The sequence below is a fragment of the Aegilops tauschii genome, chromosome 6 (genome assembly GCF_002575655.3).
Source record: "Aegilops tauschii subsp. strangulata cultivar AL8/78 chromosome 6, Aet v6.0, whole genome shotgun sequence".
Lineage (NCBI taxonomy): Eukaryota > Viridiplantae > Streptophyta > Magnoliopsida > Poales > Poaceae > Aegilops > Aegilops tauschii.
Window position 1 is genome coordinate 177,348,465 of NC_053040.3, and position 14,686 is coordinate 177,363,150.

Genomic DNA, 14,686 nt, shown 5'->3' on the forward strand with positions numbered 1-14,686 from the left:
GCGTTGCTCGGCACAGATGTGGTGACAACGGTGTTGTTTGCTACCGTTGGCTTGTTCTGGATTGCTGTCAGCTCTGAACCTCTCTTTCTATTCAACTCTGCTTCCTCCATTTCTAGATCTCTATCAGATACTTCAACCTCCCCATAGCCATCGCCTCCAACATGCGTGTTGTACTGATCATTGCGTCCCCTTCCTCCTGATCGGCCTCCTCTCCTTCCACCTCTTCTGCCTCCTCCATCTCCAGGACCACGTCCAGTCCTCATTGCCTAGGACGCCCTCAGGTCCTTAAAGATCATCGCGGAGGGTGGGTGTATCCCACTTCCATGCTCCTTGAACTGATGACCCAACATTCCACAGACGGCACACCATTCGGGCAACTTCTCATATTTTACCCTATAAATCTGCCTCTTCCCATCACGGATCATTGAAAATGCATTCTTCAGAGGTTTTGTTACATTGATTCTCACCCAAACTCGGTGGAAGTTACCCTTGAAGTCTTGCGATTGTGGCTCTGTGAACAGCACTTCCCCAATCTTTGCACCTAGGGATGGAACCAGGTGGCGTAAAGCTGAGGTACATCATGGATTTGTACCCAAATCTCAATTGTATCAAGGCTGACTGTAGACGGCTTCGCCACTCCATCATATGGCTTGATCACCGCATCCCCTCTGAAGTGCCAGGTCCCTCCTGAGTGACCCGCTCCCAATCCCCCAAGCAAGAGAATTGGATAGTGTACAAGTTATCCTCAAGCGGCTTGAAGTTTGCCGTCTACGCAAGATCCCATGCTGATCTCATGTTCCGGAAGAACCAATATTGGCTGTAGGCTTTCTCCAAGCGAACCCTAGTGATAGCCAGCCAACGAGCCGCCTCCAGGGGGGCCTCCTCTTCATCAAAGACAACGTCATCCAAGTCTTCTTCCTTCAGTCCAAGCTCCTCCATCATCTTCCTCACATCATCAGTCTCCGATGAGCCAGTCGCTGCTGAGTTCTTGGCCGCGCTCGAAGACATCTTGAGAACCCTAACCCGATCGAAGTGAATCTATCGGGCCTTGCTGCAGAAACCCAAAACCCCGGTTCCTGCACCCCAACGATGACCAGGAGGCGTGCCCCCCGATTGATCGCACCGAGCGGCGGCGGGTGAACTAGGTAGTGAACCACGAGTCTCGACGGCGGCGAAATCGCCCCGTGAGGACCAAAACCCAAACGAGAGGGAAGTGCAGTAATTATCTAAAGCATGCCCTATTAATAAGTGGCTTAGTGGCTAGCAGCTCTAAAGAAACGATCCAACTTCAAATCCCTCGGCCTCAACTAATTAACGAGCGCTCCTTCGGGAGCCTCACAACGATCAACACCACTTGGCGCGCTCTCAGCCATTCGTCACGTGTCGCGCTCTGGGCGCTCCCTCCGTTTTTTATTTTATTTATTTTTCCACGCACGTTTTCGGCTTTTTAACGGTTTTTTCCGGGTTTTTTTCGACGTTTTAGTTTTCCACCGGTCTTCCCTAGCTTTTCGATCAATTTTTTTTTCAAAAAAAACTTTTTTGCGCAAAAAACGCGTTTTTTTTCTTTCACGAGAGTCATGGTTTTGCTTCTGCGAGAGACACGGTTTTGCTTTCACGAGAGTCACGGCCGTGCCTCTCGGAGAGGAAAAAAACACGTTTTCTGTTTTTTGTTTCCTTTCACGAGAGTCACGGTTTTGCTTTCGCGAGAGGCACGGTTGTGCTTTCGCGAGAGTCACGGTCGTGCCTCTCGGAAACGAAAAAAACGCGTTTTCTAATTTTTTTTTCACGAGAGGCACGGTTGTGCTTTCGCGAGAGTCACGGCCGTGCCTCCTCGGAAACGGAAAATAACGCGTTTTCTCTTCTTCTTTTTTTTGCGAGAGTCACGGTTTTGCTTCCGCGAAAGGCACGGTTGTGATTTCGTGCCTCTTTCGGAAAGGGAAAAAACCCGCGCTCCCGGTTTGGTATTTTCGTCCGTTTTTTCTGAAAAAAATTCACCAAAACCTATCAACATGGGATCTAGTTTTGAAGATCTCGACGTGAGGAATCCAACGGTGAAAGCGGTTCAAGATTTAGACGCACGGTTTAAGAGATAAAACGTTTTGAATAAACGGATCTACGAGAAAAGAGAAAACTCGCAAGTTGCGACAAGTGGCGCACATACAGCGTGTCACTTGTCGCAACCTGGGGAAGTTGGATTGATGTTCGCAATGAGTACTCCTCGACTAGTGGTTTCGCTCATTTTCTCTACTTTTTCTAGAGTATTTCTTTATGGCGCGAGTGGGCCGGCCCGACAAGGTGAAACGCTTCAGCGAGAGAAACCTGCGGGCTGCTGAATGCGAGAAATAGTCCTCGCAGCCCGGTCCACATCGAGCAGAGCCCTTCCTCCCGACACGGCGACGCCCTCGCACAGCACTGCGCCACTGCCCGACCTCGACGCCCAGCCGCCTCGCCGTCGCCGTTCCTCGCGACCTCACCGCCGGTCGCCGGCCGGAGCCCAGATCCCAGCCTCCCGGCGCCCGCGCCTCTCCTTCCCGCCCGGCCGGCCGGCCCTCTGGTCCAGCCGCGCCTCCCTGCCCACGCCCCTCCCTGCGCGCGGCCGCGCCCTTGCCGCCGGCCGGAAGCCTGGCGCCCCTGCCCTCGCCCCCCTGCAAGTTTGGCGGCAGCCACTGCCGCTCAGTCACCACACCAGCCTCCGGAATTGAAGGTACCGAAATACCCTAATTTCTGATTTAGGGTTTCATTTTTGCACTATCCATACATAATTTTGCACATCATTTCGGCCTAGTCACATACATTGAGAGGGATGCTTTCTCAGAGGTGAATGAAGATGATATAATTGATATCTTCATGCAATGAAAAAACGTAGGCCAGAAACATAGTCTTTTTGAATTTCTCAAGGTATGCACTATCTACTATGTTCCATGCACTCCCTCCGTAAACTAATATAAGAGCGTTTAGATCACTAAAGTAGTATGTAATATGTAGGCTTCTTTATGCAAAACTAAGATTTAATTGAGAATTTTAGTGTGTTTGTAAGACCATATTGATCTATTTCTTTGTGATATTTGTAATTAGTTAGAATGTTCACATGTCATATTGCTTATAATTTTTTTGGGGGGCGGACCACCCTGTCATCCCATCTGCAGCCGGGTTCACGGAGAAGGGCGCCACCCCGCCATGATTGCCGCATCGGCGCGGCGGGTCGCTGCCGCCGCCGCTTCCTCTTCCCCGTCCGGCCGTGTCTCCCAGCTGGCCTCGACGCTGAATCACCAGGTGAGTGTGGCGCGGATGAGACGCGCGCATCTTCGTATCTATTTGATTTCATGCTCTAGTATGTTGCCAGGCGGTGAATAAACTTCTTTGTGGTTGCAGAGATGGATTCACGACCGGAACAAGAAGGCAATGGAGTTGGTGGCCAAGGGTTGGAGCGCCCTACAGGAGGTCGATCGCGTCATCGACTTCGCCGACCGCAACGACAAGCGACTAATCCCACTTCTCAGGGTACAGCTCTGGATTCGCGTTCCCTCTCTTCCCCCATTCAGAACCACTCTGTTGTTGGGTTTTAACTTTTTGTTGTGCGATTCTTTCTCGGTGTCGAAGGGCGCAAAGGAGAACTTTGAGCTGGCTCTAGAGATCGACAATATGAATACTCATGCGAGATGTTGGCTGGCCAAGATGCATTTCAAGTACCATGTTCCCGGGGCGTGCAAGGCAATGTGAGTTAATTTTACCTCCCATGATGTTAGTGTTAATTTACTTTGCTGTGTCGTTCAACCTGCTCATATGGCATGTACACTACTTTGTTGTTTCACTGTTATTCCAGGAATCTGCAAACGTGATGCAAACAACTAATTTTATTGTTGCTTATGTAGTTATGTTGTTGTTTTGACTCAATTTGAATCCTTTGTAAGTGACCTTTTTTTTTGCGAACTATCCTTTATAAGGACCTGGCTAGTTTGTAAGTGCCATGATTCTGAATACTGGATACCATGGCGCCTCAGTTAGATAGTTGCATACCAGAATTATTTCTGGATGATATATCAGATCCTAGGGACGATGCTTCTTAGTATTTGTTTTATCTGACGGACCAGTTGCAGATAATACCGTGTTTGTTTTATCTGACAGAGCTAAAGCTGCAGGATAATTTTGTTTACATTGCATATAATTTGGCTAGCGCTGTAGGTATACCTTGTTAATTAAGTGCTTTAGTAATATTTACATATCAGGCAGTGTGAAGAAATCTTCCATAAAAGTGTGTCTTTGTTGATGTCCAAGTCACCGCTACTTGTATGGGTCTCGTTACTCTTGTAGCAACTATGCTTAGCAGCTCATGAGAAATACTAGTTCCCCCAACAAAGTTAGAAGTTCGTGTGAATGTCACACAGCTTTGCTTATGAATCTCGGTTGATATTTATAAGGTGTATGCAGCATTTGGGAAATGGGGTAATGGCCTGATGGGCATTGGTATCTACTATCTAATACTCCCTCCGTTCCTAAATATAAAACCTTTTAGAGATTTCACTATGGACTACATACAGAGCAAAATGAGTGAATCTACACTCTAAAATACGTCTATATACATCTGTATGTAGTCCGTATTGTAATCTCTAAAAAGTCTTATATTAAGAAACAGAGGGAATAGAAAAGAGTAACTTGAAATTTTGTGGGTCAAAACCTCTTCAAAATCCTTTTTTTTTGCGGGTGAACCTCTTCAAAATCCTAACTGGAACTGAACTTTATTGTCTTGGTCAAAATGTTTAATAAACCACTGGTATGCCTCGAGTTTGGCGCTTTGAGATAATTTGTACTGGCAATATATCTGAATTGTGGTTACTAACAACATTATGTGTCCAATTAGTCAGCAATAATTGCTGCATTAGTACTTACTAGGACAGAAGATTAACGATATTAGCAGCTCCTTGATTGGAAACGAAAATTGGGAACGATGTTTACTTTTTTGACCTTCAATTAAATTGTAAAATAGTGAGTGAGGCAAACCATCCTTTTCTTTTGCTGCGTTTTAGTAGGAACATTTATTCCGCTACCTCCACATGAAGCAAAACTTGCCTTCAGTACACATTTCATGTGAATTATGCTCATCTCTCACTTTTCATGCGTACAGTGGTGCTGCTTTGCTTGTTGAAGCTGCGAACATGGGTGATCCAGAGGCACAGTATGAACTTGGATGTCGGCTAAGAGTTGAGGTTTTCACTCTTCATCTGCTTTTGGCATCTTTCTGTTCCACTTTTTTTTTTTGCGGGGCACTTTATTAATTGAATATTAGTTGTTTGCTGGGCAAATGATAGTTTCATTCCTTATGCCATTTCTGTGGAATATTTCTTCACCTCAGTTGATGGTTACCTTTGTTGCTTGTAGAATGATCATGTTCAGTCTGATCAACAGGCCTTCCATTATATAGAGAAAGCTGTTGACCAGGTATGCTCGCCACCTGAATGTTGATCATATATTTTCCACTATGCTTCTTGATAAGCATATTCAGCTATTACATGTCTTTGAATGCAGTTGCATCCTGGTGCTTTGTATCTTCTTGGTGCTGTATATATAACTGGGGATTGCGTCAAGAGGGACATAGCTTCAGCTATGTGGTGTTTCCATAGAGCTTCAGAAAAGGTAGTAAATGAAATAGATCGACTCAAAATTATCTTATTTACTTGCAACCCATGAATCACGTTGTTATTTCTGTTTTTCTGACATCTCAGTTTTGAACATCTCAGGGACATGCTGGAGCTGCAATTGCATATGGTTCCCTTCTTCTGAAAGGTTTGTAGACAAGTAACTCTTAACGTTTCAAGAGATAATCATGTGTCCTTATATTATCCTTCTTGTAATGTCTATTTTAGAGTAAACAGGTTGTGAAGTTATGGTTTCACCATTAATTTGGACGGCTCTTGATCAACTGATTTTGTTTAATTTTGGCTGGAATTGTTAGATTACTCCAGACTCCAGGCCTATCTGTTTATGTTTACCGTGTGGTTGTTTCAGGTGCTGAAGTGCCTGAAGTCATTACCAGGTTCAACTCAGGCAAGAGTCCGTCAACTGGGAAGGTGCGAAAAAGGACCATACAGCAGGACTCAGTAAAGCTGGCAAAGGAGCAGTTCCAGATAGCAGCTGAGTCTGGATCTGACCTTGGTTTACGGTGGTTGAAGAGGCTTGGAGATTACGAAAAACAGCCCGAAGAGCTAAAGCAAATCCAGCAATGACCTCCAGCGAAAGAATACCGCTGCATTTGGCAATTAGTGGATGTTGCAATGCTCTTGCTGCACATTAGTAGAGAGCTTCATGTTTCATCTGCCTTCAGAATGTAGAGATAACCATATCTTCTATTATAGGAGCGTTCATGCCAACCTAACTTGTGGTCAAATCGGTTTCTAGATTAGCAGGTTGAATTGCAGGACCAAATTTATCCTATTTTTGTCACTAAGGATTTTGCATACCACGACAATTATACTGCTGGCTTTACCATGACAATTATGCTGATGGCCTGAGTAATAAGACAACAAAAATCGCTATTTCTGTAAGCTTTTCTTGCTCCTAGGTGATCTTTTGAAAAATTCTTACTCCAGCTATTCCTAGTAAACAACCCTAGTATTTTTGACAGCATAGTAAACAGTCCTGGTAGGTAAGGAGGCATTACTTCTCCCTCAATTCTTCAACTGTACTTGAATATCATTGAGAAAATGATTTTATTTTCTTTTGTTTTCCAAGATCTTGATAGGTGGCTGTGATCAGGTAAATTGTTGCCATTTGCGTGATATGATATGGATAAAAAATTGCGTCTCACTTTTTAATGAATAATTTCGGGTGTTTATTCCTAGTAAACAACCCTAGTATTTTTGACAGCATAGTAAATATCATTTCGTCATGAACATCACCCTTTGAATAAATAGGCATTTTTTTTGGGGGGGGGGGGGGGGGGGGGGTGGTCTTGTTGGCGATAGGCAGTTGTTAATTATCCTCCATATCACAAATAAGTGGCATCTTTGGTATTATCACGTTCTTCATGGTATAAAAATTTGACTATTATTTGCTATTAAAATGTGTAAAACCCAAGAAATTAGAATATTCTAGCAAAAAAGAAGAAGATCAATGTACATATGCGACTTTGAAAGTTTCAATCCAGATAATTAAAATGATATTTCTAGTCACTGAAGACTTGTCCAAAACATATTCTATGGTATGGAGGGAGTAGCAATTGCCTGGCAGCTCCATTAATAATACCACTCCTTGTATGTTGCTGCTCCTCATATATATGTATCATCTTGAAAAAGTTATTCTAAAAAACTTTTGGGATAATATGAGTTGGGTTATATTTAACATGTTAAAACTTCTTTAAGCCCAAAGGGAAAAAAGATATAACATACAATGATTATTGTCTCCTTTGGTAATTCACATGAGAAAAAACTAAAAATGAAAAAAGTGAGTTTAAGAATAATAAATGTGTTTTGTATATTTCCTTTAAACCCATGAGTGGGGAAATATGAGGTATAACATATAATCTTGTGTTGATACTACTGCACAATTTTTTTCTCATGGGAACCTTGAAAACAAACTCAAAAAGGTAAAAGAATATAAAATATGATGTTTGAATAGGTTACAATTCACGAAGAGACACTCTCTAACCTTTGCAAATATCAAAGTCATCGCATATTTTCAATGAACATATCTTTAATTTTTTGAAATTGGTAAGGTCTTTGTTAACAAGTCGGTGAGCTTATCGCAAGATTTGGCTTGCAGAAGTGTTTATTTCTCTACTTTAGTGTAACTCAAAGGGATAAAATGATTTAGGGGCAATATACTTAGCACATTTAGGGGCAATGTACTTAGTGATATTGCTTTTTATATAACTTGTCTATTTATGAGCAACATAGCACATTGTATTAGTAGATACTCCCTCCGTTCCAAAATATAAGGTGTACTGGTATTTTCAAAAGTCAAACATGTGCATGTTTGACCATTAAAAAAATCAATACCTACAGTACCATATCTGTATCATTAAATCCATCACAAAAGATACTTCATATTTTGTTTATTTTGTATTGTACACGTCGATAGTTTATTCTATAATCTTGGTCAAATATACATGAGTTTGACTTATTGGAAAATCAATACACCTTATATTCTGGAACAGAGTGAGAAATATGGATGGTGATTTAATGGAACATGATAGCACCATGGTGTCCCAATCTTTTAATAGGACACATATTTCAGCAATTTGGGTGGAGTCAACTTTGATGGTTCGATACAACATATGCGAGGACGACACACCTTAGTGGTCTATAAACCAACTCCCGAGAGGTTATTGATCATGTCGGGGCATTATCAATCAGACCAAGAAGATTTATCCATGTAAGCAATTAAATACATCCCATGTTCCTAAATATAAGACGTTTTAACAGTTCAATTTAAACTGCCAAAGCGTTTTATATTTTTAAACAAAAGTAGTAACAAGCAAGAACTATAATATGAAATCTAGATAAACAAAGTTGTAGCAATAGTTAATTCTTAACTAACCCTAATTCAAACGGTGCCTAGGGTGTATTTAAGAAGAAAATGGCCGGTGGTTCAGCCAACCCAATATGAGGGTCGAATCCAACCATATTTGGTTTTCTCCATGGTCATGGACTCTAAAAGTTGCCTGGAGTGACATTTCAAAATATATGAGCCTAGCCCAAAGATAAAGTGCCGCAACACCTATACATATTTATGCATTATGCTGACTCCAACGTCCTGATATTTGTGCTTGAATTTCCATGTTCATTCCTTGTGCGTTTGCCTTCATCTCCATATTTGGTTATGCTCCAACACTCCGCCATTTACGAGGTCCTTCATTCCTAAGTAATACAAACATTTTTTTGCGAATCAAGTAATACAAACACATTTGATTTATGCAACATCATAATCTCATGAACAATAGAAATAGTCCCTAGAAACATGATCCATAGTATTGATGTCCAAAATTCGTGAATTTACAAGAATAGGCTAGTATCCTTGGTGCTTTGGAGATACCCAAAAATAAATAAAGTACGCCCAACCCATTGGATTTGCTAGATCTAATGACACTAAGATATACAATATGGAGTATCGGGTACTCCGAGGCAACATGTTTAGATTAGTATAAGTAATATAATCACACAATGAACAAAAAATTGTGTGTCATTTATTGATAAGTGATTTTGCAGTATTTATACAAGGCAAAAAGGATAGTAAAAATATGTACTTATTCAGAAAACATCCATTCCGAACATATGGGCCCTTAAAGTTTCTACAGTCCGTTTTGCAAAGACAGAATAAAAAAACCGACAATTGTTGATCAACAACTACATGAAAAATCACCACTGGTCCTAACATAAGATGCCCTCCGCTCACAACGACATGGTCCTTATGAGTTAGGAACTGGATCCCCTCCTTAAGGCTTTGAATGCAATTTTATTTTTCTATATGAGTGTGTTTGTAAGGACTTGTGATTAAACTTGATCATGAGCAGCCCAACCCGGGTTTGCCTTTCGGGTGGGGCCCGGGCTTCATTTTACAACATGAAAGAGGATTCGAGCCGGGCTTGAGCTTCTATTTTTTTATTTTCGACCAGACTTGCACATGCGTAGGCTAAAAAATAGTGTTAGGGCAGGTTTTCAGGCTTCAAGCTGTTTTTTAGGCCGGGCTCGGACATGAGAAAATAGCTATATTTGGTCTTGGGCCAGACTTAGTCTTCTAGTTTCACAAGCCCGGTCTGAAATCCGGCCCAGCCCGGCACATGATGAAGTTTGCGTGTGATAGTATATACGGCCTTAGGCCATTTCAAAAATAATAATAACAAATGCAACACAAAATGCAATGTTGAGGTGGGAAACGTCACAAAAACTGGGGAAAATCTAGCTGAACACCGTCTATTTCAGTCTTTCGCTTGTTCACCGAAGGTTTTGCTAGGGCCAGACTCCGACTGCAAGAAGAGGGAAAAACCGGAACAGCCCCAAACCCCGTAACCCTACCCCGTATAAAACCCCGAAGCTGAGACAGGGCTTCCCCCCCTCCGTCGCCGCCGAAATCTCTCTACTCGTGCTCCCCTCAAGTCCCCGTAGCCAGCCAGTGTTGCTGTTCTCGCGCGGCGTCGGCGGCAGCCATGGAGGAGGTGACGGAGGCGGTGAACAACCTTACCATAGCGGAAGGAGCAGCGGCGACGGCGGGAGCGGAGGGGCACAAGAAGAACCGCATCCAGGTCTCCAACACCAAGAAGCCCCTCTTCTTCTACGTCAACCTCGCCAAGGTAGGGAATCAAGTCCTGTGGACGAGTGGATGAGAGAAGCCTGCCGTTGGTTGGGGATTTCTTCCGGGTTTTAGGGGCACATCTGTTGGGGGGTTAAACTCTAGAGAGGGTTGTCCTCTTTGCGTAGGAGGGGTCCGCCGAGGAGATATCTTTGCGAGTGATTTGATTGGATTTGGGTGTCCTGCTAACATTTACCATGAAATCAACAAGACTAATTTGGTTTATGATGCTGTTTGTGTGCAGAGGTACATGCAGCTGCACGAAGAGGTGGAGCTCTCGGCCCTCGGCATGGGTAAATCTTCACTCGCTGAAGCGTATTTTTGTATCAGTTTAGGCCTCTGTTATGTTACTTTGGCAATGATTTGCCGTATGCATTTGCGTATGAATGTTGACGACTTGTTATACTGTGATGGGTATCTTTCTGCTTGTCCATGAGCGGCATTTTATTACCTGCTAACTGTGGTTGTTGCAGCTCATTTAAAGGGGGGGGGGGGGGGGGGTCTACATTCATGTCACATAGTTCTTGCTTGCCTACAATTGATGTTCTTCCTTCATCTCAGTCTGAGCCCTTTAGCTTAATACCGCAATTTATGTTACTTTTTTTACTAATAAGAATTTGAAGTTCGATCTCCCACCTGGTTGTGGGAAGATTACACTTGCCTATTCTGTTCATAAAGGCTGTGGAAAAGTAAATTATACTATTCTGGGAAGTTCGCAAAAGACTAGGCTCAAGAATAAAGTACCTGCCATGCAAAGAACTGACAATTGATACTCCCTCTGTCTCTATTTACATGGCACTCATGTATTTCTAGGTTCAACTTTGACCTTTGATTTGACCAACAAAACATGGGCCATGTGTCATTAAATTTATACCATTACATTCGTATTAAAAATTCAAATGGTATAATTTTTGTGACATACGACCAACATATTATTGGTCAAAATGATGGTCAAACTTTGATCATGAGAAACGATGACCTCACGTAAATAGAGGTGGAGGGAGTACTAAAAACAGTTTTCATTGCTCATTGATCATCAAATCGATATTGCTTGTATGGGCAAGTTTGTGCTGATGTAATAATATGTCCAGCCAACAGTCATCTAGCTCTGGACATGTAATAATTACATTAAATCAGAAACTGCTGATGACATTGTTCTCCAAAAATTATTTTCTGCATCATAGCGTTCTGCTGTCAGTTGTAGCTGAAGTCTAGTAGCCAGCTTTTGCACCTGTGTGTTGCTATTTAAGCCTTGGGTTACAGTGGTTTTAGGCGCCTTAATATGATATTAATTTTGGTTAGACTATTTGTAAGGTTAAATTTACATGGATGTGTCATATACTCATGATAATAATGCTACAACACTTGTGTATGGATGCTTGGTTTATTTTCTAAGTTGGTCAGCATGACCCTTTGTTACTGTCTGCCTGTCTGTTATTTATCTACATTCCTTTTTTTGTCGTGATGAAACTATTTTAAACTTTGTCCTTTCAGCTATTGCGACTGTGGTGACTGTTGCGGAAATTCTAAAAAATAACGGCCTTGCTGTTGAGAAGAGTGAGTCTCGTTTCTCATAATTCTGCTCGATTATGTCCTCTTTTCAGTTTTATAACTTGGTCGAAATTACTTGCAGAAATAATGACATCTACTGTCGATGTCAAAGATGATACAAGGAACCGCCCTATCCAGAAGGCCAAGGTTAGTGTTCTTCGGATGACATACGGACCGTACTTACCATGATTTATCCACATGACTGTTTTTCCTTACTCTCATAACCTGTACTGGCCAGATCGAAATATTGATTGGCAAGACGGAGAAATTCGATGAACTGATGGCTGCCGCTGCAGAGGAGAGGGAGGCAGCGGGCGCTGAGGAAGAGCAAAGCTGAACACTTGGAAGGTTCCTGTTGTAGCTTAATTTTACTGTTCTTCTGCTGTTTGCTGTGTTTTAGTCTATTGTGTCGACAAGAGACAAGTGCTTGCATAATCAAGTAAGGGCGCAGCTTATTTTAGTGCGCTTTTTGTTGATTTGTTAGGGTTACATGGCAACTTGTGATAATGGGATTATGAGTCTGATACGCTCTTCATTTGTCCTCGCGTGCATTTTTGGTTGGCCGTTTCTCCTATTACGCGTGTGGTGTGCCATACCCATTCAGAGTCACGCGAGGTTTATTTACCAAGGAGTGAATTTCAAGATATAATCAACTAAAAAGATCTCTTAGTAGTACAACACACGTTGCAGATGCAGCTTAGATCATTATTGGATGAACAAAATTTTGCCCCAAGTTCACTTCTGGTCCTTCAGTTTTTCAAACTGTCGCAGTTCAGGTTTGGACTCCCCAGGATTTTGGCTAATATACCGTCAATGTGAGCTGTTTTATTTTTTGTTGACAGGGTCTATGTCAGCTGGTTTTATCGATGTAGTCGCCACAGACAAGAGTAAGCAATATCGGCCAAAGCCGTCTTCTTTTATTCCATTTCATTCGTTGCCGAACTAGATAGCCAACGAGCCTCATGAGAAGCTATCCTCTACTCACGGTACAATTCACAGGAATTCCTCACAGCCTCTTCTTGACGCCGCCGTCCTCGGATGCGCCGTCCGACGATGATGCCGATCAGTCGAAGCTGTCTGAGCCGTTGCAATTGCAGCATCCCCTTGACGTGTCTGCCTTGTCTTCTTTCGCTCGAATCCCTGATGCCCTTGTTGTGTTGAGGCGCTGCTGGGTTTTTCTCGTGCCGGTGGATTGTCTTGATCAAGGGGGCCGCCATTGTCAAGCTGAGCGTGTCCGTCGTTGACGACGCCGCTGGGGCGAGAAACTAGCGGTTCAGAAGAAATCGAGCAGCGGCAACATGTTCTGTTTTACTCCATTGTTATCTTTACATTAACAATGCAATAATAATAATAATTTGCGAGAGAAACTTTAGATCTATAGTCGTAGATCAAAAGGATCAAACCTAAACACATAAACAAAGACAAATGAAGACCTGATCCAAACAGATCCACCTGAGACCAGCACTGATCCCCGCGAGGTCACCACCACACGCCCTTCGACGATGCTACACGCGTTGCCGGGAAGAGGATTGAACGTGAGGGACATTATTCTTACTCCCCCACACCCCCAGGGATTGGGGTCAAAACCTCGTGGATCGGCCAGGATTGTCGCGGTCGGGGATTTATCCTTGTCTGCTTCATACAGTGCATTATATACCCGACGGGGATAGAAACCCTGTCAAATCCCCTCGCAACCCTATGGTTTTGACCGAAAAAACGACCTCCATATGCGTGGAACTAATCCCGCCGTTGCTGCAGGGAAGGGGTGAAGGGCGCGGGGTCAACCCAACACGTGTGTGGATTGGATCCTCTAGGGGGTCAAATCCTTAGTAACGAAACATAGCTCGAGGAACATCACCATCGCTGCACAACTCCAACCAAGACACCAAATAAGAACGAGAGCAGGGTCCCTCCCGCCTGCGGTGGCAGAGGTCCTCCGCACCTCTGCGGCCCAAATGGCCATCGAAGGTAAGACACCTAATAAGAACGAGAACAGGGTCCCTCCTGCCTGCGTTGCCAAAGGTCCTCCGCACCTCTGCGGCCCAAATGGCCATCGAAGGTAAGACACCTAATAAGAACGAGAGCAGGGTCCCTCCCGCCTGCGGTGCCAGAGGTGCTCCGCACTTCTGTGGCCCAAATGGCCATTGAAGGTGGGGAGGACCAGCGGCGGCGCTGCGGGAGGAAGAAAAAGTCCGATCGCCTATGGTCATTTCTTGGATCAAGTCATAGAGACTGTTTTTGTTTACAATAAGCCACGAAGACTGTGATTATTACAAATTTTTTGGTATGGATTGTGATTTTTTTAAGGACCCGGATTGTGATTTTTTTAGGGGCCTGGATTGTGATTATTAGTAATGCAATTTGATACCCTTTAAGTTCGTGTTTACGTTGCCGATCCAAACACCTTCAGAGTCTCATATCTAAATTCTCTAGAAACAAAAAAGGAAATAGTATCTAGTTTAAATTGTGATATTAATTCGGCCCATTAACACTATTAACGGTAAATTTGTATATTTGTTTTTCTCGAGAAACACAGTGAAGTTGGTTCTGAAATTCCATACATTGTGAACTACTTATTTTACAATTTAAAGAAACCTATGTACGGATGAAAACCTTTTTTTTAACAGACAAAAACACTTGGGAGTATTTCACTAGTGGGAGTACTTGATATGCTCTGGTGTCCTCCTAGGATTTCATGTTAAAACCACTGTAGGGCCTAAAAAGATAAACTACTTAGGCTCGTCATAAGCCACCCCTTCCCCAACTTATTTTAGAAGCCGGCCTCATATTTATTGGGGCTTGTAAATTAGTTACCGGCTTCTGTAACAAGCTAGGGAGGGGGGATTATTTTAGA

The 14,686-nt window shown here is 43.1% G+C and overlaps 2 protein-coding genes and 1 long non-coding RNA gene across 3 annotated transcripts; all 3 read left to right on the plus strand.

Moving 5' to 3' along the window:
* Positions 1-2,297: 2,297 nt before the first annotated feature.
* Positions 2,298-6,539, plus strand: LOC109780031 (uncharacterized). The gene is made up of 9 exons (XM_020338624.4): positions 2,298-2,704; positions 3,147-3,273; positions 3,373-3,501; positions 3,601-3,716; positions 5,123-5,204; positions 5,377-5,436; positions 5,524-5,631; positions 5,736-5,781; positions 6,004-6,539. Exons 2-9 carry the CDS (start codon positions 3,178-3,180, stop codon positions 6,219-6,221), a joined length of 855 nt encoding a protein of 284 aa, XP_020194213.1. The 5' UTR covers positions 2,298-2,704; positions 3,147-3,177; the 3' UTR covers positions 6,222-6,539.
* A 3,406-nt stretch (positions 6,540-9,945) lies between these two features.
* LOC109780030 (uncharacterized protein At2g34160) lies at positions 9,946-12,369 on the plus strand. The gene is made up of 5 exons (XM_020338623.4): positions 9,946-10,282; positions 10,526-10,574; positions 11,776-11,838; positions 11,915-11,979; positions 12,071-12,369. The coding sequence occupies exons 1-5, from the start codon at positions 10,139-10,141 to the stop codon at positions 12,167-12,169; spliced, it is 420 nt and encodes a 139-aa protein (XP_020194212.1). The 5' UTR covers positions 9,946-10,138; the 3' UTR covers positions 12,170-12,369.
* Positions 12,370-12,620: 251 nt separating this feature from the next.
* LOC141025589 (uncharacterized) lies at positions 12,621-13,199 on the plus strand. Its single transcript, XR_012187492.1, has 2 exons — positions 12,621-12,719; positions 12,832-13,199. It is a non-coding gene; the product is annotated as an uncharacterized lncRNA (long non-coding RNA).
* The last annotated feature ends 1,487 nt before the right edge of the window (positions 13,200-14,686 follow it).